Source organism: Podarcis tiliguerta (assembly GCF_965153285.1).
Source record: "Podarcis tiliguerta genome assembly, chromosome: 14".
Lineage (NCBI taxonomy): Eukaryota > Metazoa > Chordata > Lepidosauria > Squamata > Lacertidae > Podarcis > Podarcis tiliguerta.
The window spans coordinates 37,544,883-37,568,460 of record NC_139547.1 but is presented as its reverse complement, the minus strand read 5'-3'; the positions used below and the strand labels follow the sequence as shown (position 1 = coordinate 37,568,460).

Genomic DNA, 23,578 nt, shown 5'->3' with positions numbered 1-23,578 from the left:
GAAACATTAAAATCCTATCTTTGTCCTATACACTTTTTGTCCTACACACTTACCTGTTCTGAGCAGGTGGAGACATGGTGTATTTGGATGTCTCATTGAAAATTGGGCTAAGAACCCAGCATCCTGCCATTGCAGGATTCAGTGGTAAAATTTTAAGCACACAGAACCACCACCACCACATTTCTCAACTACAAAAGAATCCATACACATTTATTCCAAACCTTATTGGTTTATTCAGTCTTGCCATTCCACACAAGTACCAACAACATGACTACAAGATGCTAAAGGTATACAAAAATCAAACTTTATAGTAATGACTGTACAATAGGTTGCAAATCTCTTGGCCTTTTGCAAACTGAACACTAGTTATCCCAATTGGTCTCAGACACATCACCTTCCACCCCAGGAGGAAGGTGGCAAGAGAAACAGCTTTTCTGCCTATTTGTTTCACATATTCTAAAAGCGAAAGCATTTACATCAATCTTGGGAAGGACAGGGCATGTGAACAATGCACCAAAAACATTTTAGTAAAGGAAGGGATGCCTTAAAAGGAACAGTAGTCCTAGTCCCCCAGTTCTTAGGCTGGTTAAATGCACCAGCAGCAAGGAACATGAAAAAGCTTTTCTGTGTGCCAACATCGCTAAGAGCTGAGGGTGGCGGGGGGGGGGGGGAGGAGGAACCAGTCCGTATCTAAATTTGCTGAGGGTTTTCTTGCAACCTGCCATTTCTTTCTTCCAACAGTATAAATTTATTTTTGACATATCCTAAAAACAAGAGACTTCACTGGACTTAAGAGGACAGTATCATGTCTAAAGAACAATGTTTCTTGTTGAGAACTTGCAAACCAAAGCTCCCTTTAAAAAGGACTTTAAGTCCAACAAAAGCCCACAGTTCACCCTGCTGGGCCCAAGACACTAGGCTAGGTTTCAGTTTCTCAGCTTTCCCTTCGTTTTATTTTCATTTCTCTTTAAAGGTATAATTTTTAAACTGAATGCACTTTTAAGTTTTTTAAAAAAACAAAAAAAAACAACAACCAAGAAGCTGCCAAGTCCCACATTTTATCGGGAAGAGTTGGAACTGGATCGGCTGCGATGACGCCTGCGGCCTGGAGATCTGGACCGTGACCGTCTGCGAACTGGGGATCTGCGCCTGGGAGACCTGGACCTGAAAGGGAATATAATTGCGAGGAAGAGAGCAGAGCTTCAGTTAGAAGAATGGATGGATATCGAAAGTAATCCACACGTATCTAGTCCCTTTTTATTCATCAGCATTCAAGAGTAGTTCTTATATCCTAAAGGGTGAAGGCAGTTCAGCATGCTAACATTTTGCAAATGAACCCTAATGCAGAAAGCAATATAGCAAATGTATAATAAGTAAATAAAATAAATATTTTCTCAGTTCCTAGAGCACAGTGTTTTATTTTTGCAAATACACATCATCAGCTTATATTAACAATAAAAATATTCCATCAATCTTGACTTAAACATGTAAGACATATGTTCAAACTTAGAATGAGTTGTGAGATTTTAGACACATGCCCCCTGAGCACTCGAGAAGGGTATATAGGGGAGAGAATGCTGTAACTATTATGGCGCAAGTACTTCCACCTGCCGTCCCCTAATGTATTTTTAAAAATAAAATTGCTGGATTTATTAACGTACATTTGGTATGCTGTGAGTCACTTTGAGCACTGCTGTGGAAAAGTGGCATACAAACAAACTGATGCTAATGCTCTGGAAGGGGGCGCCTATCCTTCAATTACTCTGTGTAGAGACAGTCTTTGTTCGCCATCAGCTGTAGTGCAGGAAGTAACTCACTGCCCATCCTCATTTGGGTCTGCAGGTGTCTTCTTTTTAGTTTGCCTCCCCGGACAGAGCTCCTACCAGCTGTGAACAGCTAAGCCCCTCCGGCTTACCCAGCTCCACAAAGGCAACCTACCTTCTCCTCATGCGAGGTGGAGAACGGCGCCACATGGGCGGTGGCGGCAACATCCTCCGCGGAGGGGAGAAACGCCTGAGAGGCATCCTGGGCCGAGGAGTCAGGACAGCCGTGGCAGTGATTTCCTGACCATCAATCTGCCCTATTTAAAGATCACAGAAGTAGAAAGTTGATTTGTTTCAGCAGGGTGAGGGATTAACGCAAAGGCCCCCTGCAGCCACTGCCTTCTTGCTCATCAGGGAAGGTCAAACTATGGCAGTGGTGTGGGGGAGCAGGGAACCTAGAGAGAGATATTAATACACAGGTAAAACATACATGCAGGGCGATACCAAAAAGACCTTGGGGAACCACAAACACCACTTTGCTTACCTATTACGATCAGAACCCATTACCTGACTGATTCGCTCTTTGGGTCATTAGCCCCCAAGAAAATAAGATTCTTAACCTCTGACCTACACTATAAATTTTTAAATGTCCAACATGGAACTGCAAGTTTTTCCTGGGACAAACCTCTGCTTTCTTTAAATAATTGCTGCCAACTTATTCCAAGGTCTTTGCTCATGCCCACAGGTCCATTGCCTTTCCATTGCAGTTTACCTTGGGGGCCATTTTCAGCAGGATGATCCACCCTTCTCACTTTGGGCCAGAAACCAACATGATGTGGTCGCAGAGGTCCCACCAGCCCAGATTCCTGACAGACAATGTTGATTTTTGAAAAAGAAGTCAAATACAGGTAAAATGATACAGTGGTACCACGGGTTAAGTACTTCATTCGTTCTGGAGGTCCGTTCTTAACCTGAAACTGTTCTTAACCTGAAGCACTACTTTAGCTAATGGGGCCTCCTACTACCACTGCATGATTTCTGAGAGCCAGTGTGGTGTAGTGGTTAAGAGCGGTAGTCTCGTAATCTGGGGAACCGGGTTCACGTCTCTGCTCCTCCACATGCAGCTGCTGGGTGACCTTGGGCCAGTCACACTTCTTTGAAGTCTCTCAGCCCCACTCACCTCACAGAGTGTTTGTTGTGGGGGAGGAAGGGAAAGGAGAATGTTAGCTGTTTTGAGACTCCTGAAGGGGAGTGAAAGGCGGGATATCAAATCCAAACTCTTCTTCTTCTTCTTCTTCTTCTTCTCATCCTGAAGCAAAGTTCTTAACCCAAGATAATATTTCTGGGTTAGCGGAGTCTGTAACCTGAAGCGTATGTAACCCGAGGAACCACTGTATATTTGTATTGTTATAAGAGTAAAACTTGAAGAACCTAGAGCCTTATTTTGTTCTGGTGTGCTCTGCACAGAGCCCTCCTAGCTGGTAAAACCTATATCACTTTTGGGAAATCTGAAACCCTTGCTTTAATGGGGGAGGGGGTCATCTCAAATTACAGCATAAAGATTTTTCAGTCATGTAGGAGTCACACCTCTTAACAATGCAGCCAGCTTCTGAAACCCACCTCCATCCATGTGCTTCAGTGCCTTCTCAGCATCATCTGGATTCTCAAATTCTACATATGCATAACCCTTTGAGAGGTGTGGGTTGAGTCTGTCGACTGGCATATCGATCATTTTGATCTTTCCATAAGTGGAAAATATTTCCATTATATGGTCCTGGAAGAGGAAAAGCAAGCTCCTTAACGCTCATTGCAAATGTCCATTACCTTCCATCTTCATAACAACAAAACACTGAATGGGCAGTGGTGGAAGCAGCAACACACACACACACACACACACACACACCTTTAACTGGATTTGAACAAAAAGAGTGAAGACCATTCAATTACATATTGAAACGCTTCAACAGTTTTGCTTCCCAGGTTACCTGAACTTTACTCAGCTATATCTATAGGAGAATAAGAAGAGCCTGCTGGACCAGGCCAGTGGCCCATCTAGTCCAGGACACTGTTCTCATAGGGGTCAAGCCACTCGCAAGCAGGGCCTGAGCACAACAGCACTCTCCCCTGATCTAGTCTAGATCTAGTCTATCAATACTGGGAGGGACCCTTGGTCAACAGCATTCCCAGCATTCATATTCAATATGGGCTTACAGGAAGCTGTCTTATACCGAGTCAGACCATGGGTTCTGGGGGACTTATGTTTCCCTACCCCCTTTGGCCTTTTTACTTCTTTCTGGGTACGAGTGAACAACAGGCACCGGTTACCTTCGTCACATTTCTGGTGAGTCTCCCAACATGTACTTTGGTAGGTTTGGGTGATGGACTCCTTCTCTTCCGTTCCTTTTCATCTCTCTTGGGCGGTTTAGACCTGGTGGAAATAAACAAAAAGTGTCAAACAAAAATTTAAACGTATGGATCTGCAACTCAAGCTCTTCATTAACTTCTATCAATGCAGCATGACAAAAAACCCACCAATGATCTTATTCTGTATTCCTTGCTAAATTTGTTACTTAAAAAAAAAAGTGGCTGGCGCAACAACTACAGGCCATTTATAGTTTGCAAGAAATAATCATGCTAAAAGTGAGTAACTATTGAGGCTTAACTTAAATTCAGTAGGGCTTGGAGGGACCTTTATTTGATACTATCCACCAAGTTTGAAATTTAGAAGCATCCTTTTCATATAACACAGGTTCCCAATGATGAGATTCAAAAGGCAAAGAACAGGCCAATCTGCTATTTTACCCACTTCTGCCTCTGGCCCACTGCTAGCATGTGCCCCTCCCCAAGAAAGAAACATGGCCTTTGAGCTGTAAAGTGTTCCCCACTCCTCCTGTCTTACAGGAAGCACTTATCAAGGCCAATGGAAATAAAGTAGCCAGTAGCCTCCGGTAATCTAGACTCACTTTGAACGGGAACGCCTCCTGTTGTCGTGCCGATGTCGAGATGGGCTTGGAGAACCCGATGAGCTGCTGGAGCTGGAACTGCGGGATGTGCTTGAACTCCCAGAGCGGCTGGACGCGGAGGAGGAGCTGGAGCCACTGCTGGAGCCGGTGCTGGAGCTAGAACCAGAACTGGATGTGGAACTGGAGCGAGACCTGGCAGAGAAGGTGTCATGCAAGAGACTAATGGCAGCAAGGGTGTTCTCCCAATAACCCCCAATAACTTTTGAAGGTGTTGGAAAGAACACACCATTGTCTTTTGCAGCTCCAACCCAAACCTGGCCACCTCCCAATGCAGAGGTGATGCTCTTTCTAAATCATTTCACTTATTGTACAAATGGTCCTTTGTCGAAAAACAGATTTTAGAGCAATATACAGTGGTGCCCCGCAAGACGAATGCCTCGCAAGACGGAAAACCCGCTAGACGAAAGGGTTTTCCGTTTTTCAATGCGCTTCGCAGGACGAATTTTTCTATGGGCTTGCTTCGCAAGACGAAAATGTCTTGCGATTCTTGCGATTTTTTTGCGCTCCCCACCCCCTTTTTCTAAGGCACTAAGCTGCTAATAGCCTTTTAGCAGCTAATCCACTAATCCCTTAAGCCGCTAATAGCCGCTAAACCGCTAATAGCGCTAATAGGGTTGCTTCGCAAGACGAAAAAACCGCAAGACGAAGAGACTCGCGGAACGGATTCTTTTCGTCTTGCGAGGCACCACTGTACAAAAGTCACCTCAAATTACAAATACCTTATAAAACCAATTTAATGAAGAATGAGAAAAACCATTCAACCCCCTAAAAATGCCACCATCTAAAATGCTCAGGCAAAGAAAAATGTTTTAACCGTCTCTGAAATTACCTCCCTTTGGAGGGTGTTCCACAATTGAAGTACCCATAACACACACACCCCTTTGTAAATGCAGAACACACATCTTCTAAAGATGAACACCAAGAAGGGCCTCCCCTCCAAACAGATCATTAGGGTGCAAACAGACCTCCTGTGCGAAACCACACACAAACCCCCAATATCTCAATCAGAGAAGAGGACCTGAAATCAAGTATGTGTTTAGCATTACTGCTTCACTCAACTTACAACCAACCTGCTAGTTCACATCAAGGGGCATATTTTATCCAACATCTGAAGAGTTAAAAGGTTTCCTTTGTCTGAGCATGGCGGCATCATTTTTTAACTGCCGATTAAGATTAAGAATCCTTGGGAAGGCGTGGTCCTTCAAACGGCCTTCAGAAACCCAAGAATTCCTGACTCTGCTTACCTGGTGCTGCTACTACCACTGGAGGCGCTGCGCCTCTTGCGAGTTTTGTCGCGCCCACGATCCTTTTCGCTTGACTCCTTTGTAGCTGGCTTGTCTTTGGACCTGTCCTTGGACTTTTCTTCTGTACGGTCCTTGCGCTTGGTAGGAGAGGGAGCCCTTTAATGAACAAAGGTTCAGAAACTTAATTTCCAACCCCGCAGTTTCAGTTGCAACAAAAGCAAGAAATGTCACTGCTACAAAGATGCTAAGAGCCAAATCCCCAGTGTTTACACTATGGAGCGGCTTCATGAAAGAAAGCCAATGGTGTGGAATATATGGAGATTATGAAAAGGAGGGAAGATGCATTTCTAATTCCTCATGCTTGATGGGAAATCCCTAGGAGTCTGCACAGATCCCCCAAGAGGGGTGAGGCCTTGAACATTCAGACAATTATTACCTAGTGCTGGACTTTTTATTATTTTCTTTGATTCCTAGCAAACTCTTCTTTTTCATTCCTGACAGCTCCATTTTCCCCTTCCGAGTCCAAAAGCGGCACTTTTTTGGGGGGGCTCACTTATCTGAAAGCTTACTTCTAACTCCTTGATTCTGAGAAACGATCCCTAAGCGAATGCAATAAACTCCAAAGAGCAGCCTAGTGACAAGATAAAAGGGATATGAGACAGTTAACATATAGGCAGAGGAAAAGAAAACCCACTTCACAAGAAAAGGCACAAGCTTCATGCAAAGCATTATAGTTCACACACTTCTGTGTGGCTTGTTATTACCCATTTGAAAGTAGCATCTGCTGAACAACTTAAGAGTGTGTTTACACAGAGCATTTGAATTTTCTTTTTAATCACCCTTCAAAAGGAGGAAGAACGCACAGCAAAGCATAGTTTTTCAGTCTGAATTTCTTAGTAATTTCCTTAAGATATGCAGCATTACAACAGGACAGTGGTAGCCAACATGGTGCCCTCCATATGAATTGAACTCCAACTCCCATCGGCCTGTCATCACAGCCAACTCTCATGGATGATTGGAGTTATAGTCTGGCAACATCTGGAGAACACCACGCCGGCTAACTCTGCAATAGAAAGCAAGGTACCTCAACAGGACATTGTGGTACAGTAGTAGCAAGAAAGCATTTTAAGTCCCAGGAAAACTATAGTAGATTTTAATTGTTTATAAGAATTTCTACTGCTCTTCCTAAATTCTTAATGCAGTTTCTCATTACTACTGCTAAGCTTTATTTTGTATTGATAGAGTGCTGCAGTTAAGTCTGCAATTTCAGCTCCAGGGTCACTCCCAGAGACTATTAAATGTAACAGAGCAGAAGCACAGCGCAAAACCCTATCCTCAGATCACACAACAGGCGTGGTAAAACCTGTGGTCTTCCAGATGTTATTGGACTCCAACTCCCATCAGCCCCAGCCAGCATAGCCAATGGTCGAGGTGATGGGAGCTGGCAAGCCAACAAAATTTGGAGGGCCACCATTTCCCATCTGTGGTATAAAAGAACCTCAGTTGGAAATGCTGCTGGCTATTCCAGATAAGCTACAGGAAGTCCTTATAGGTTACACCAGGGGTCAGCAACCTTTTTAAGCCGTGGGCTGGAACACTGTCCCTCAGACCATGTGGTGGGCCGGACTATATTTGGGTGGTGGGGAATGAACTAATTTCTATGCCCCACAAATAACCCAGAGATGCATTTTAAATAAAAGCACACATTCTACTCATGTAAAAAACACCAGGCAGGCCCCACAAATAACCCAGAGATGCATTTTAAATAGAAGGACACATTCTATTGATGTAAAAACACGCTGATTCCTGGACCATCCGTGGGCCGGATTGAGAAGGCGATGGCTTATTTCAAGTACTTTAATTCCACCCCTCTGTATAGAACCCAAGGTGTTTTAAAGTCATACATTAAAAACAATGACTATTTTAGAATGGTAGAGTACAGGGTACTGTACATTTCAGATTAAGTGTATGTATTTTTCTCTAGTGAACCAGCATCAGGGCAACCTATGGGAAATGGGTGGAAACTCTGAAAACAAAGGTTTTCATCCTTGTAGTTCAATTCCTATACACTGCTATGCTCAAGTAACTCAACAGGCACTGAGAGAGCAAGGTTGCTTTGATGTACATTTGACGTACGAAGGACAAATATGTTTTGTCATCTTTAAGACTAACACTTGAAACTATTACTTTACGGAGGGCAACTTGGATTAAAATTAAAGATGCATTTCCATGTGCTGAGACTTCTCTCAGGCACATTATACACACAAACTGTGTATAATGTGCTTATGCAAATAACCCTTTGGGAAGGTCCAAAGTAAGCTCCAACAGGCCATTATTTTACTGATGTATGTAACTTAAATTGCAAGTGCCTGAAGCAGTTCAAACATAAGGGAAAGCACATGCTGTTATACCTCTCTGCCTCTGCTATAGCAGAAGACTATTCCCACAAGCTTAGCTTTTCACTTGAAGCTCTGGTTAAGTATTTCTGCACGAGTCATTCAAGGCAGCTCTTGCTTTTGTGTCACTCACAGCTATTGTAGAAACATAGGTGTGCAATGATATTCCCTGCCCTAGGGAAGAACTCAAATTCAGAAAACCTGTGTCTGGATATCCCAGATTTCTTAGCCATTCTGCTTTGACAATGTTGAATATAGCCCTGTGTTATATACCAGACAGGAGCATTTTCAGAAGAAGCAGTAGGACATACTCCAGCAGATGTTTTCATCAACAAAGAAATTAAATGGGATTAAAGGTATTATTCCTCTATATCCACACTTCATGACCCACTCTCTAAGTGGTACAAAAACAATTTGAAAGAACCTGTTCAGGTTAAATGAGGTCTTTAATTAACTTGGTGGTTAAGAGAAATCAGCGAACCCTCAGTAAAAGAGAACTGTGTCTGCTGTATATCACATCCTCAGTGCTTTAAGACCAGGAACACCAAGCCCAAGCTTACCAGTACTGCCCAAAAAGAAACAATGTTGTGTACAAACTTCAATAGTGCCTAGAGGTCTTTTGACTCTTATCAGCATGTTCACAAAGCTAGCAGAATGGCTACCTGTATACCTTACTTTGTTTGGGCAATACATTTACTTCACTGTGGTAAAAAGCCACTTGGTACATAATCAAGTGAATGTTTTTAGTCTTAGTGTTTTTAACATATCAGTGGACTTGCATATTTGTCTAAGTAATCACTGATATTATTGAAAGGCAATTTCTTTGCTATTGATAAAGTATTAAGTGAATTATAATAATACCTGTCTCACTACTGCTCTTCACTACCACCATCCCCCTAGGAAGACTCTCAAAGACAAAGACCACCCTCTAAGACCAAGAGAGACCAGAGATTTGAAGTCAAGCTTCTCCTGTATATCCTGTGCTAGCTCTGCAAGCTGGCTGAATGGACAACAGGTTACATCTAACAGTAAGAATCGTACTAGCAGAAGCACCATAGTGTTGCAACATAAAGCCATATCTGAGAATCCCCACGCTGGAAGCCAAGGTTTAAGAGGGGCCAGTGTGGTGCAACACTTAGCATTACAGAAGCAAGAGGGTTAAATCCCTGGTCAGTCACAAAGCTCAACGGAGTTAGCCTTGGCTAGTCTGAGGGATCACAAGAGGCCTATCTCACAGGCTGTTATGAGGTTAAAACGGGGGTAGGGAGAGAAGAACTATAAACTCCATCCTGTATTTCCTTGGATAAGGGATGATCTTTTCCAACATAAAATAGATAACACGACCAATATAATAATAGAAGGACGCAACTCGAATGTGCACAGTACTGGTCAGGCAAATAAGGGGGGTTGAAGGAGACTTTCAGAGTGGGCTCCAGGAAGTTTGGGAGACCCCTCAAGGGAGAAGGGCGGGGAGGGAAGAGAAACGAACCCCCTCCTCAACTGGGCCTAGCTGGCGATACGAGCTTTCCTCGCCCGACACGGAGAAAGAGGGAAACGGGAAGGGGCGGAGCAAATCGGCTCTGCCGCTTCAGTCAACCGACCCCACACAGCGCCTCTAAGGGCGCTCCTCGAGCTCATCCTCGGGGCCGACCTCCCTCACAGACCCACCCCCAGCGTCCGAGAACCTTTTCTTGCCACACTCGGGCGCAGTCACGGCTAACTGCAACCGGACCGGGGCAGATGGCGGCGGATTACCGCCTCTCCCCTCTACTTACATCCTCAGAACCCGACCGTCGCTCCCTCGTCGCGCTCGCGGTGACGTACGGATTGCCGCCTTCCACACAGCGGCAAAGAGCCGCTAGGCGGCGCGCGCTGATAGCGTCACCGAACGAAACGGAGAGGAGAGGCGGGTTAGCCATTTATCTCCATGGTTACTGTCCCCACTTAAAGGGGCAGATCGACCCTTTTTGTTGTGGTAGTTTAAGGCCCTATGGAGATAAAAAAAGGTTTTTTAGGAGGGCGGGGAGAACCCAACAACAAACCACTTATCTGTTCTTAAAACATGATAATGGAAAGGGGAAATGGGAGTTGAAAGGATTATTGGTTCATGCAGGATTTTTTCCAAGCGCCTAGCACTTTGGACATTAAACGTTTTAATAAACTCAAATGGGAAGGCCTGCTAAGACCCCTGGCACGGGAGGCTAAGGGAGAGTGCTTAGAGCCTGTCCAGATCCCTTTAATGTTATTATTCTTCCTTCAAGGAGCTCAAGGTGGCATGCATTCCCCCCCCCCCTTACTAATTTTATCCTCGCAACAACCCTGTGAGGTTCGGTAGGCAGGTCTGTTGCATGGATAAAACAGAATACTTTATAAATGCCCTACATTCCTTGGAGGAAGGTTAGGATAAAATATAATCAATAAGCAGCTGTATGGCAGGCAGGCAGGGATTAAAAAAAGCAAAATAAAAGAGGCATGTGGCAAACAGTGTTTACTCTGGTGTGAGCTTTCATGGAGTAGGGTCAACTTCATAAAATATATGAAATGCTATATTTAGTTGGCAGATTGTACAGATAGACACATTTTTATTTTGTGTCTTTGCTTAAAACCTATTTATGTATTTTCTTACAGTTGGATTCTATGTTTTTTCTGTCATAGCACACATGCCTTAGTTTAGAACATCTCCCGAGAATTAGTCAAAAATCTTATTTGTGACTTTTAGTTTGTTCCAAAAAAAATATTATACCACTGTTATTTCTAGAAGTTTTTTTTCTTTATAGGCAGCTCACCAACACAGCTACCTGTGAATATATTACAATTTAATGACATGACATGACTAATGTCCAGTACAACAAACCAAACCTACTTACCGGCTATAAAACAAAGCAACCACTACACACTTCATTGCGGGATGTACTGTATCTAGACTTCGTTCAATTTATAGTGTAATTCTGACCATATCTACTTGGGCATAAGTCCTATTTAATTTAGTGGGACTTTCTCCCAGTAGAATTAGAATTGCAGCCTAAATTCCCATAGATTTCAGTGAGAATTGAGTTAAATCATGACAAACTTGTTTGACTAATTTCAATGGGACCCAAGTTCAGCTAATTTTGTTTGGAACTGACCCTATTTATTTATTAAATGTTATAATCACTTAAAGGTCATCAAATGTCTCAGCTGCAGGCACATTTGTGCCCGTAGGGTACTCCCACCAGCTGAAAATAGCTTTGAAGGAAGCATTCTATCATAGCCAATGGAACAGGTGGCACAATGCCTAGCTGCGGTTTACAAATATGCTCAAGGGCCTCAAAAGTCTGGCAAGCATGTACTGTAATAAATATTTAAGAATGTAGTGGAGTCACAGAGACCCTGTGGGAGGGTTTGTAGTGCTGCATCATAATCCAGGATTTCTATCTTGTCAGGACAGGATAGGGAAGCAAAAGTAAACAGCAGTGGCCAGGGCATGGGAGAGAGAAGGGAGGGCCACTGACAGGGGGGCGGGGATGTTGGATTAAAACCATGTCAGATGCTGCAAGATTGGAGGAAACTGTGTTTTAAACAATGGCAGAGGTCTAAGTAGAGTAAGGATGGGTTAATGCTGAGGAGTAGAAGGTGGTAGTAGTTAACATTAGCACAAGGTTTGTAGGGCAAGAAGGGAGTTTGGAAATGCTTTGTTCTTAGCAGAGATGGGTGCAACACAGAAGCTAACACCAAAAATCTAACATAGCAGTGCCTTTCCAAAATCCCTTCTCACTGTACTGTACCCTAGTTTTGTTTTAAACTGCCACACACATACATCCTACAGTGACACCCCCTGCTCACTCTATTGAAACATCTGCCATTGTTTAAAATCAACACTCTTGTTCTCAGTATCTTTCCATCCCTGCTTTACTCAAATGTAAAAGTGTAAAAGTGCCATTTCCCTCTCAGTGTCCTTCTACTCCCACTTTACTAAACTTTTGCCATTGTTTATGACAGCCACATTCGCCCCCTCACAGTGTTGTTACTCCCTCCTCACCGTACACAAACTTCTCCCTCTGAAACCCTGGTTCCCCTTCCAAACCCATGATCCTGTATCTATGAGGGGAAACTGACAACCTAGTTCCTTTGTCAATATGATAGCTTTGGCTGACTAGTTAAGTACTATGATTTAGCACAGGCAAAAAGAGGCTGCTTTGTGCCATAGAAGCAAATAGGTGAGCTTTCTTGTGAATCCCCTCACCTAGCTGCTACTAGAAGAACAATAGTCAAGAGTGATGTGTGTTAGTTGGAAGCTGGAGACTGATGCATACCTTGTTCTGTTGTGGGTCTAAAGCAGTGACTAGAGGAGAAGCAAGGTATTTTGGAGTACTAATGATGTGAGCCCCTCCATATTATGCTCAGGTTGTATATATGTGCAAATAAAGCCACATATTCTAAAGACACCACAGTGTCCAGTGACCTTCATTCTCAAGAGTCCAAACCCTGGAAAAGTGCTTGGAACCCCTGGAGTAATTCACTGCTCAAGAGATTGGGGTGATAACAGCATATTGGTTTATCTTTAGTAACATAACTTCATCTAAACAAGGTGTGGGGAGCCTTCTGCCCTCCATCAGTTGCTGGATTACAACTTCTGTGAGGGCCAGTAAAGCATGGCCAATGGCCAAGGGGGATGACAATTGTAGTTGCAGCAACACCTGGAGAAACAATGGTTCCCCACAAACATACTGGAGGAGTAAGATTGTAAGCAGCGCAGGTGAAATGCCATGTTATGTAAGAGCAGCAACCTGTGGCATTTCTACAGAAAGCTCAGGCACATGCAACGGGTGTGAGGAACCTTTGCCCCCTGCAGATGTTGCTGAACTACAACTCCCATCATCCTTGACCATGGGCCATGCCTGCTGGGACTGATGGGAGTTGTAGTTGATCAGCACCTGGAGGGTCAAAGGTGATCCACACCTGGGTCAGTTTTTCAATTGAGCACCTATTACTTTCCCTGGGCTCTTTGGGAAGGAAGGGCAGGATGTAATTTTAAATAATAATAACAACTGTATAATAATAGAGCAATAAAATTATATGTCTGGGTTGTTGTTGTTGTTTAGTCATTTAGTCGTTTCCGACTCTTTGTGACCCCATGGACCAGAGCACGCCAGGCACTCCTGTCTTCCACTGCCTCCCGCAGTTTGGTCAGATTCATGTTTGTAGCTTCAAGAACACTGTCCAACAATCTCGTCCTCTGTCGTCCCCTTCTCCTTGTGCCCTCCATCTTTCCCAACATCAGGGTCTTTTCCAGGGAGTCTTCTCTTCTCATGAGCTGGCCAAAGTACTGGAGCCTCAACTTTACGATCTGTCCTTCCAGTGAGCACTCAGGGCTGATTTCCTTAAGAATGGATAGGTTTGATCTTCTTGCAGTCCATGGGACTCTCAAGAGTCTCCTCCAGCACCATAATTCAAAAGCATCAATTCTTCGTCGGTCAGCCTTCTTTATGGTCCAGCTCTCACTTCCATACATCACTACTGGGAAAATGTCTGGGTAGACTTGCCTAAACAAACAAACAAACATTAGCAAACGTTTATCCTACATAAACCTTGAAGGAAGGCGGCTCTTCTCCTGCAAGGTTTAAGCTGCTTCTCCCCTTGACCCCTTTCCCTGAAAGGGTTACAGAGGAGCTCCTCCTCCATCTAAAGTACACAAACCTTGTTCCCAGCAGGCTTTGCGAAGTTTGGCTTTCCCCCAATCAAACAAAGAAGGCTGGAGCTTTTCGAACAGCTGCTGCAGCCTCGTCAGCAGCCCCGGGACTGTGCAAAGTTGGGGAGAAGGGCGGCGTAAGTTGGGAGCGTTGCTGCTGCTTAGTCCAGGCTGTGCAGAACCGAAGCACTTGGGGTTAGAGAGGTGCAAAAAGAGCATTTGAGTTGGCGGAGCGGCGTTTCTCCTCTTAGCAGCGCGATCCTTTATGAAGCAGCCGGAACAGTTTTGAACAGAAGGAGGCTATGAAGATTGCAACTTTACACCAATTTAGAGAATGAGATCTGCGTGGGAGTAACATATGGTTAAGCGTGCAGAGTATAGCTTTGCACACCTGGCTAGCATGGAGATCGCCTCTTCGGTCAAGATTTGGTGAAAGGGCTTGGTATTTTGGCAGGTTTGTCTCATTGCTCTCGTGGTTTGTTATTAAATTGTGCAAGAATCGCGGGAAGGTTTTTGTTGTTGTTGTTTTGTCCATCACCAAACAAACTAAAAGGAACCCCCGGGTAATACCTTTGGTGTCAATGCTAATGTTAGCAATAAACATCTACAAAGTAGCGAGGAAGTTTCCTCCGAATTAATCAAAACCTTTTAGGCTATAATTGTCTTGTCTGCTTACCTGATGTAAGCCCCATTGAACTCGACGGGGTTTACTTTTGACTGGGAATGCATAAGATTGTGCAGTTAACTCTTCATAGTTTACAATCCCAAGTAATAAAAGAGAGCTCTCTTGGAAAGATTCAAACTTGAATGTCGGGGTATAAATAGAAACAGAAATAACAATGAAAAATTTTCACCTGGCTGGAAAATAAAGCACACACACATTCAGTCTTACTTATGTAACTTGCATGCCAGCTGCAGTAGAAAACAGAATACATACATTTATTTTTTTGGCATCTGTCTGTCCCAAAAGACAATGGAGTGCACCTCCTGGGGTGAAGCCAAACCACTGCCACTAAGCGCAAGCCTGGGCAGTGTGTAAATGTAATCCTAGGTACGTCTACTCAGAAATATCTCCCTCTGAGTTAAATGGTACCTTCTTCCAGGTTAGACATGTTTAAGGATTTCAGCCTAAAACCCTAACAACCTCTTCCTGCCCACTCTTTATTTATTTTGCTTCACATTCGGCTTGGTGAGGAGCTCTGATGAACTCAAAATATTTTGTGCACCTCATTGTGACCTTTTAGTTAGGCTTGATTGTTAAAATATAGGAAGATATACAGATTATACAGTTCCTTCAACAGATTTTTCTTAGCTTTCAAGGTAAATAATGCAGCAGAACCTGTAATCCCTGATGATTATGTACCCTCGGGCAAGAAGCCAGTTTAGGAGAAATAGGATTGTGGGTTATACTCCTAACAAATGACAGCTTCAGAGATTCTAAGTGTACCTTCTTATATGTTGTATAACTCTTTAATAAGTGTTGCCTAACAGTAAAATCTTCTGTTTTCTTAGTGTAGTATCTTAACTGCTGTGTTTAACAAGCCAACCCACTGCAGTTAAGAAAGGAATATTATGTCTCCTGGTAACATTCCACTAGCTAGGCAACGGTTTGAACATTATAAGGGCTTTAGCTGCTTGTTCATCCTAATCTAGGGTGTAAAGGAGAATAGAAAAAAGCTGCCATTAATAATACATTTAAACATCGATACATTCATCTTAGTTTGTACATATAGATCAATATGTGCCATCCAGATGTCCTAATATGTCTTCAAATGAAGTTGGTGTTCATAGAAAGCGCACTCAAATGTTGCAAGGACTTTAAGGTCATCAGACCACTGCACAGTAGATGGTGCATATTTATTGTTCCAGGCTTTTAGTGACCATTAGGACATGTAAAATCTATTATTGTTGTTCTGCCATTAAGCAGCATACAATAGAAATATAATTTAAAAGTACATGAACATCTGCAAATTTCTAGGATTTTGCCAGTGCAAAATTGATAAGGATAACATCTTTGGACCAAAAAGAAAATATCACTGGACATGCCCACAGGGTTAGGGTTTTAACTGCTATCAAAAATTGATAGTCTACTTTCCCTGGGCTGGAGACATTTATTACATTTGAATAATGAAACATATCTATTGTTAGTGCTTATTACAGGAGAAAATGGTATTGGCCTTTGTAGATTTTAGTCTACCTAAAATAACACAGTAACCAGTTCCTTGGCCCAGGTGGAAGCTTCCAGGCAGCTGTGAACCCCTAGACTTTTCTCTCAACCCTTAAACCTTCATTGAAAAGGGAAAACTGCTGTACCTCCTCTAAATTGTAAGTCAAAGAGCTGAGATGGTATTTTGCTTTCTTTCCTTGGGTGGGATAACCAGATTGTCTTTAGGTTAAAGCTTCTTTGAAAGGTTGTAATGACATATAATTAGGTGGACTCTGATCCTGTGGAAATACACCCACTGTCGTGAATCTGTTCAAAAGAGATCCTTGCAACATCACAATTCACTTCTAGGGCAAATAACCCATGAATTCTGTACAATGTGTACTGTTTGAAATGTGTCTGTACAGGCCTGGCTTTTGGCCTACAAAAGTGCATCGTTGCTGTGGCATCATCTGTAAAAAAACCTTTGGCTCACTAGGTGTGTGTGTGTGTGTGTGTGTGTGTGTGTGTGTGTTCCTTGCATTTCAAAACATTCTCTAGCTTTGAAAGTTTGTTGTGGCAACATGAGTAACAATTCACACATTTCTTTGAATGTCCTCCTAACAGGGCAGAGAACCATAGAGACAAAGCTTAGTTTCTGAAGACTCTACATAGACAAAATGCTCTAGAAATGGTGTGTAGGATGTTATTAAGCAATGAGGGAAATGTGACCCTCCAGGCCTCTCTATGTGGCCCCATATACCTTCCTCTGGCCATGCCACTCACCAGCCCTACTTCATTCCTAGCTGTCTTGGAGTGTTTTGGGTTGTTTTGCCTGGAATGTGTCCATAAGCTCTGATACTGCTTCTTGTTGGCTGGATGAAAAATAGAGGAGGGCTGGCTGTGGAAACTAGTCTACTCTGCAGAGGTAAAATCTGCATTCATTGCTCTGCCCGCTTCTGAAGCCCCTGCCCAGATGGAAATGAGGCCCTTAGTTTAAGAAAAGTCCCTTCCCCCGTCCCCCGAACTGGGGTGTCAAGATCTGGGACAGAGCATGCCTCTGTTCCACTTGGTGGTCAGCCTTGCTTGATTTTACTTTGCTGCCATCTGAGCCCCCAGGCCCTGCTACAGTAAACAATTCACAGTGCTTTTGATAAGTGCACAGCTGCTTATCCTGTAATATTGTCCCTTTAACTTGCTTTGTCCTTGGAATTTGTTTAAGTGCTGTGGGGCTGGCTAACAGTGTGGCCCTCCAGAGGCATTTATTTATTTAGCAGCATTTATATTCACTTAGTTTGCAATAAAATCCCTAAGTACTTTCCATAAAATGGTATAAAATAGCAACGAAAACAGCAGACATAATAAAATGACCAAATTATCGTTAAAATCAACAGATGTTAGAAACAAATGTACGCAATAAGACCAGTGTCTTTGGGCTCCCAACTCCTATCGGCTTCACCGGCATGGCCAACAGCTGGGAGTTGTGATCCAACACCACCTGGAAGGCCACAGGGTAGCTATCCTGGTTTGTGTGATCATAGGGGAAACCTGAAGTTAGGAACCTGAAGTTAGGAAGATGGTCCATCTAGGTGTTCAGAAGCAGCCACCAGATAGAGCCCTATTCTCTCTTTCCCTCTCCCTCTCTCCTCCTTGTCTTAATGAGAACAATTTTATTCTATCCTTGTTTGTTTGTTTTCTCTTCCAGCCCAAAGTTCTGCTTAAGAAACAGAAAACTGCAAGAAATCAGAGAGGGATTTTCCCAGCGTGGCTTCTCTTCTTGTGTGGGCATTGAGTGGACAGGGTTAGACTGATGTTGTTAACTCCCGCCCAAGGGTTACTGGAGTCTTCCTTTGCTACAGAAAAAGGATATATATTTTTTAACTTCCTGCCCATCTTCTGAAGGGGAGATATAAATCCAAAAATACACAAGTGTTTGTTCCATGGAAAAGGCCATTGGCCAGCTCAGGAGCTGGTGATCTTTGCTGGATTTCAGAATGGATTTAACCTTTGCAGTGGCTTTCTATAGGACGGTGCAACAGTGATCGTGACCTTGGAAGGAACACTGGTTGTTTTCCCCAGCACCATTTTGCCTGTTTGACTTGCTAATCTAGCAGCGTCCACATCAGGGTCTCTGTTGGCTGTTAATGTACCCTACCTTGAAAACGGCGTATTCTTCTGGAATGTAGCCACTGTCCATTTGACTAAAGGAAGAGGCCAAAGTCCTTGGCCCCGCCATGGGTCGCTTAGATGACCATGCCAAGAAACGGATTGTGGAGCTGCGCAAAGCCGGCTTGAGTTTCCGCAAGATCAAAAAGGTGCTGGAGCTGGACAACATCCGGGTCACCCCGCAAGCCATCTACCTGTTCCTTAAGCGCAAGAACGTGGAGCCCAGCCAGCCCCCACCTGTCTCTTTTCTGCAACCTGCTCTCGAGAATGGAAGCAGGAAGACTCTTGTGGACCAAGCTGGCTGGGAGGACAACCAGCTCTGGAAGTTACTGCAGGAAAACGAGACTGAGCACCATGGGCAGAGAGAGGCTGCTGGCTCTGTGGCAGCAGTTGGCCCAAGCTATGAGGTGCCGCCTTGTAACGGCCATTGTGATGGCGAGGAGCACATCAAAATAATTAGCGTGACTTCCTTGAGCAAGGATGGAGGGCCGTTTGGGAAGCAGAGTGCCTCCCATGAGGGCCTCTCCAGCGGATCTCAGCTGGGCCAGAATATGGGTAAAGCTTTGCACAGCCTCTTTGTTCACATGTGCTGCTGGCTTCTGCTTGAGGCCTGTTTAAGAAAACTCCCACAACCTTTGCTCACAGCAACCACCCTCTGCAAGTGCAGGCTGTCAGGGGTCCACTTTCTATGGGTTTTTGGGCTGGAGGGTGAGTGACGGTTTAGTAGCACTTCTAAGGGGTAATAGCTTCTAGTTTAGTTCTGAGTGTCCTGTGACCTATGAAGCCCTTAATGGCCAGGGCTTAAGGCAGCAATGGGGGTAACACCAAACCCATGGGCCTGATTCGTCCTGGCACATTGTCCCAATTTGGCCCATGAGGCTGTTCCTCAGAAACTGCTCCCACTTGCCCCACACTTGTCATATGTGAACATTCGTGTGGGGCAGGTACAGACTTTGCTGCAAATTTCTTTGCAAGTGGGGCTTCCTGTCAGTGCCTATTGGCTAATCAGCACTGATGGAGATTTCAAAGGCAATTGACAGCACTAAGGAACACATTAAAAATAAATGAATCAATTAACAATTATGGGAAGATGCATTCTTAATTGTCTGCATAGGCTTGGAGGAAGATAAGAGTTTTCAGGTGTTTAAAGGTTGAAACAGAAGGCAGCTGCCAAGTCTCCATGGACAGAGTATTCCATCGCACTGGACTGACAATAACACTGAAGGCTCTGTTTCGTGTTGATGTCAGATGAGCCTCACCAACTTGGGAGACAGCCATCAACACACCTGCAGATGATCTCAGTGATCAATCTAAGGGTTCAGGCTGTCCCTAAGGTACCCTGGACCTAAGTTGTTCAGGGCTTTGTAAATCAATACAAGGACCCTAATCCTGGCTTGGCAGCAGATGAGTAGCCAGTGCAGATGTTTAGCAATGGTATCACACATTCCTGGCCATGTGTCCCCATCAGCACATCTGGGAGGCACCATATTGGTTTGCTACCCTGCTTTTCTCTGTTGGGATGACCCTGAGGCACTTCCACTTCTTTCTCTTCTTCACTTCCAGGTGACAACTGCCCAGGGCCAAAACCTTCTGTGTCGCCCAGCTGCTTGACTCCATTTGCACCTGCAGTTCCTCAGCAGAATCTGAATGGCAAAGGGAAGGCCTTTCTGCCACCTGCCCGGAATCCCGCCTTGATTGTGAAGAGGAAGATCGTAGGCCGGGCCATCCATCTCCAGAAAAAGGTGGGAAGGGCACAGAGAGGGTGAGAGAGAGAGATAGAAATGAGCATGATTGGAAGCCCAGAATAGAATCCCAAGTTAGCCCTATTATTCTTGAGTAGTTTCATGCAACCCCTAGAGCAGTAGAAAGGATGGGTCTGGTGTCCTTCAGTGGGGTATGAGAGCTGATTCCCCCCCCCACACACACACACATGTAGGAACCAATGCGACCCTTTGGATTCAGATAGCGCATGGGTAGACCAGTCTGAAAAGCCCGGGACACAAATTTTCATGGCCCTCTAGCGCTTATGGTGGCTCATTTACCAGAAATACCAGTAATGTAGGTAGCTGTGTTGGTTTGATGCAGTCGAAGTGTGCATGCACATGAAAGCTTATACCCAGAACAAACTTAGTTGGTCTCCAAAGTGCTACTGAACAATTTTTTAATTTTTATTTATTTATTAAGAAATAATGTATTTAGTGTTAATTCTGGAAGTTGTATACTCGATTCTGACCAGACCAAGCCTCCTAGAGCAAAATATACAGGAGGGATGCAGGAGGGAGAGAAGTGCTGCATGAGTGCCAAACCTCTGCATTGTATCTAGCCAAGTGTTACTCAGAGTAGACATATTGAAAGTGACTGGAGACGACCCTCTTGCCTTTTGCGTGGCTAGGATGTAGTTCACTCCCAGAATGGAATGTGGCCCTTGAACTGAATGAAAGGTTCCCCACCTGCACTTTTTTCATATTCTGGAAATACAGCTCTTAAGCAGAAACTGAGCCTTCTCCCTTGTCCGTTAGGCAAATGTACAGAACGGGCAGAATTCATCTGGTTCTACACCCAGTTTGCCCTTCATGGTGAGGGTGCAGCCAACTGGCCATCCTTCCAGGGGGACAACTCCTGTCCCGATGGCATCTTCTGGCTGCTCTGCACATGTAAGTGATGTGGAGTTTGCATGCTTTAATAGCGATACATATCAGAAAGAGAAAAGGCTCCCAAGCAAAAGGAGGTTCATTGCTTTTTTGGGGGGTGGGAGTTGAAGGATTGTGCACATTGAGGTGGTAAGAGAGTCTGTAAGAACTTCAGAACCCAGTTGGGGAAGAGTTAGGGCAGAGGGCCACTGACCTTTTGGGGAATGCTTGGAATTTTGAGAAAGTGCCATGGGCACCAGTTACAAAATGGCTGCCGTGAGGGCATGGGATAATTGCCACATCATCTAAAAGGGAAGAGACAGAGACAGGGCCACAAAATGGTGTGGACGTGCTCTCCCTCTCCCCTCGCAACAAGGGGGGGGGGGAGGCATCTACATCAGACACCGCCATGCTCACTCGCAGAGAGAAGCTCTTTGCAGCTCTCTGAACAGAGGGTAAGATGTCAATCCAATGAAATATTGACATGTTTTAAGGGGACATGTTCAAAGTAGGAGAAGCTGAGACAGTGCAAACAGGAATTGAGCAGGAAGAGCAAACAATCCCTGGTGTTTGGTGGATTTCAGAGGGGATATTTATGAAGACCTGCCGCAAACGCCAGAGGAGGCATCCTGGCACCTGTGATGTTTGTGACTCCTGAGCTAGAGTCTTTAATTGAAGAAGAGAATAACTATTTGGCGATCCTACCGTGTTATGTACTGAAGTTCTCACCCTGGGCCAGCAGGGGGATACTGTAGATAGTTATGCAAATGAAGGATCGAAAGTGACATTCAGTGATTGGATAGTTTTAGAAAGTTGTTACAGTTACGTTGTACTGGAGCTCTATATAAGCAGGCTGACTGAGCCCTTCAGTTCAGTTCTGTCCTGGCCTGTGAATAAACAAGAGCTGTTTGAAGAATTGCTGTGTCGTCTGATATGTTCACCCACAACTTAACACGCCGTTGTTTCTTCTTTTTTGGATTCCCCCTCCCCTTTCTAGACTAAAGATGCCAGTACTCAGACTTGTACATTTAACCCCACCTACCCTCCAGTTCATCAGAATCCTCAGTGGGGAGCTCAGATGACTACCTCCTTGGTCCCTGCTGCCAACCCTCAGCCACTTGCAGAGAAACTGGATACAGTGCACACTGAGGTCCAGAAGCTTGCGCAGGCTGTGCATATGGTGCTGGAGCGCCAGTGCCGACTGGAGCGCCAACAGGAGCAGCAGCAGCGCTTCCAACAGGAGCTTCTCATGACGCTGCAGCAGCTCAGCTCCACTGTTGGCCACGGGGCGGTCCCTGCCCATGCCCCCTGTACTTCTTACAACGTGGCTGACCCCTCGCCACCCTTGCCAAGCTTCAGCCAGTTCAAGATGGAGCTTATCTGACCAAGGACTACGGGGAGGGCAGTGGGGGTAATGAGTGGGCTGTTTTATGTTCTAAGTGTACCGTATTTTTCGCTCCATAGGACGCACCAGACGATAAGATGCACCTAGTTTTTTTTTTGGGGGGGGGGGAGCAAGGAAAAAAAAATTCTGAGTCCCAGAAGCCAGAACAGCAAGAGGGATCTGGCTTCTGGGATAGCCGCTGAAGCCTCTCACGGGCAGCGGGATGAAGGCTCCCCCTGCCTGAAAGAGGCTGTGTGCAGGTAAGCTGCCCTCTGTACCTTCCCCCATCTTCCGCAAGAACCGTGCGCTCTTTAAAGGGAGCATGGTTCTTGGGGGCTTTTCTGGGAGGTGGGGGAAGGGACAGAGCCGCGCTCTGGAAGGTGGGGGAAGGGACAGAGCCCCCACTTCCCACAAGAGCTCCTGCTGCCCTCCGGAGGCTTCACAGGCTGCCCCAGAAGCCAGAACAGCAAGACAGAGTGCTGCACAGCGCTCCGTCTCACTGTTCTGGCTTCTGGGGGAGCCCGTGAAGCCTCCGCAGGGCAGCAGGATGAAGGCATCCTGCTGCCCTGTGGAGGCTTTGCGCAGCAAAGCCCGAAGCTAGAACAGCGAGACAGAGCGCTGTGCAGCGCTCCCTCTCCCTGTTCTGGCTTCGCCGCACAGCCTGCATTTGTTCCATAAGACGCACACACATTTTCCCTTACTTTTTAGGAGGGGAAAAGTGCATCTTATAGAGCGAAAAATACGGTATGTCTTTCGCACCTGGCTCCGGTTAGTAGATCTGCAGGTTCTAGGAAAACACACACACTAAATCCTGCAAGCCAAACTCGTATGGCAGGGGCAGTTGCAAAGTAAATGGGGTCAGAACATCCTTTGCATACCTGATGCCCTCCAGGTATTTAGGACTACAGTCACAGCCAGCATAGGGCAGCATCCTGGCAAAGGCTGGGTGTGAGCTGCGTCCCAACTCTTTGTGGGATACCTTGCACAGGATTGGTTGGGGAGTACCTTGTCCCTTATGACCTGTATCAAGGCCCTGTGCAACCACGTTCAGAATAAAATTGTCTATTTACACACGTGTGCCTTGTTTTCATAATTTGATCTTTTTAAAAAATTACTATTTTTTAATATAAACTTCACATTGCAATAAGTTAAATAAATAAA

The 23,578-nt window shown here is 44.8% G+C and overlaps 2 protein-coding genes across 7 annotated transcripts; one reads left to right on the top strand and one right to left on the bottom strand.

Moving 5' to 3' along the window:
- Positions 1–209: 209 nt before the first annotated feature.
- On the bottom strand, positions 210–10,322 carry RNPS1 (RNA binding protein with serine rich domain 1). 5 transcript variants are annotated; one of them, XM_083412649.1, is made up of 8 exons: positions 10,202–10,310; positions 6,467–6,661; positions 6,031–6,186; positions 4,727–4,882; positions 4,089–4,191; positions 3,384–3,537; positions 1,939–2,080; positions 210–1,164 (listed from the first exon to the last, which is right to left on the bottom strand). In XM_083412649.1, exons 2-8 carry the CDS (start codon positions 6,535–6,537, stop codon positions 1,059–1,061), a joined length of 888 nt encoding a protein of 295 aa, XP_083268775.1. In that variant the 5' UTR covers positions 6,538–6,661; positions 10,202–10,310; the 3' UTR covers positions 210–1,058. The 5 variants fall into 5 exon arrangements, with proteins under 5 accessions (XP_083268775.1, XP_083268774.1, XP_083268776.1 ...); XM_083412648.1 differs by having other exon boundaries at positions 4,727–4,918; positions 10,202–10,309; XM_083412650.1 differs by lacking the exon at positions 10,202–10,310 and adding an exon at positions 10,112–10,190.
- A 3,813-nt stretch (positions 10,323–14,135) lies between these two features.
- LOC310663977 (uncharacterized protein) lies at positions 14,136–23,490 on the top strand. 2 transcript variants are annotated; one of them, XM_083412465.1, is made up of 9 exons: positions 14,138–14,231; positions 14,282–14,536; positions 16,313–16,419; positions 17,044–17,165; positions 17,943–18,958; positions 19,967–20,145; positions 20,923–21,057; positions 22,031–22,785; positions 23,078–23,490. In XM_083412465.1, the coding sequence occupies exons 5-8, from the start codon at positions 18,472–18,474 to the stop codon at positions 22,415–22,417; spliced, it is 1,188 nt and encodes a 395-aa protein (XP_083268591.1). In that variant the 5' UTR covers positions 14,138–14,231; positions 14,282–14,536; positions 16,313–16,419; positions 17,044–17,165; positions 17,943–18,471; the 3' UTR covers positions 22,418–22,785; positions 23,078–23,490. The 2 variants fall into 2 exon arrangements, with proteins under 2 accessions (XP_083268590.1, XP_083268591.1); XM_083412464.1 differs by lacking the exons at positions 16,313–16,419; positions 17,044–17,165 and having other exon boundaries at positions 14,136–14,226; positions 14,274–14,548; positions 17,943–19,111.
- The last annotated feature ends 88 nt before the right edge of the window (positions 23,491–23,578 follow it).

Bases quoted from the DNA above. Each gene is read 5' to 3' on its own strand.
- LOC310663977 (XM_083412464.1), top strand. From the start codon at position 18,472: ATGGGTCGCTTAGATGACCATGCCAAGAAACGGATTGTGGAGCTGCGC. The intron at 19,112-19,966 runs GTGAGTGACGGT...CTTCACTTCCAG, and splicing joins ATGGGTTTTTGGGCTGGAGG to GTGACAACTGCCCAGGGCCA. The intron at 20,146-20,922 runs GTGGGAAGGGCA...CTTGTCCGTTAG, and splicing joins CCATCCATCTCCAGAAAAAG to GCAAATGTACAGAACGGGCA.
- RNPS1 (XM_083412648.1), bottom strand. From the start codon at position 6,537: ATGGAGCTGTCAGGAATGAAAAAGAAGAGTTTGCTAGGAATCAAAGAA. The intron at 4,919-6,030 runs GTAAGCAGAGTC...CTTCTCTGCCAG, and splicing joins AGTGGTAGTAGCAGCACCAG to GTCTCGCTCCAGTTCCACAT. The intron at 3,538-4,088 runs GTAACCGGTGCC...TTCCTCTTCCAG, and splicing joins TCACCAGAAATGTGACGAAG to GACCATATAATGGAAATATT.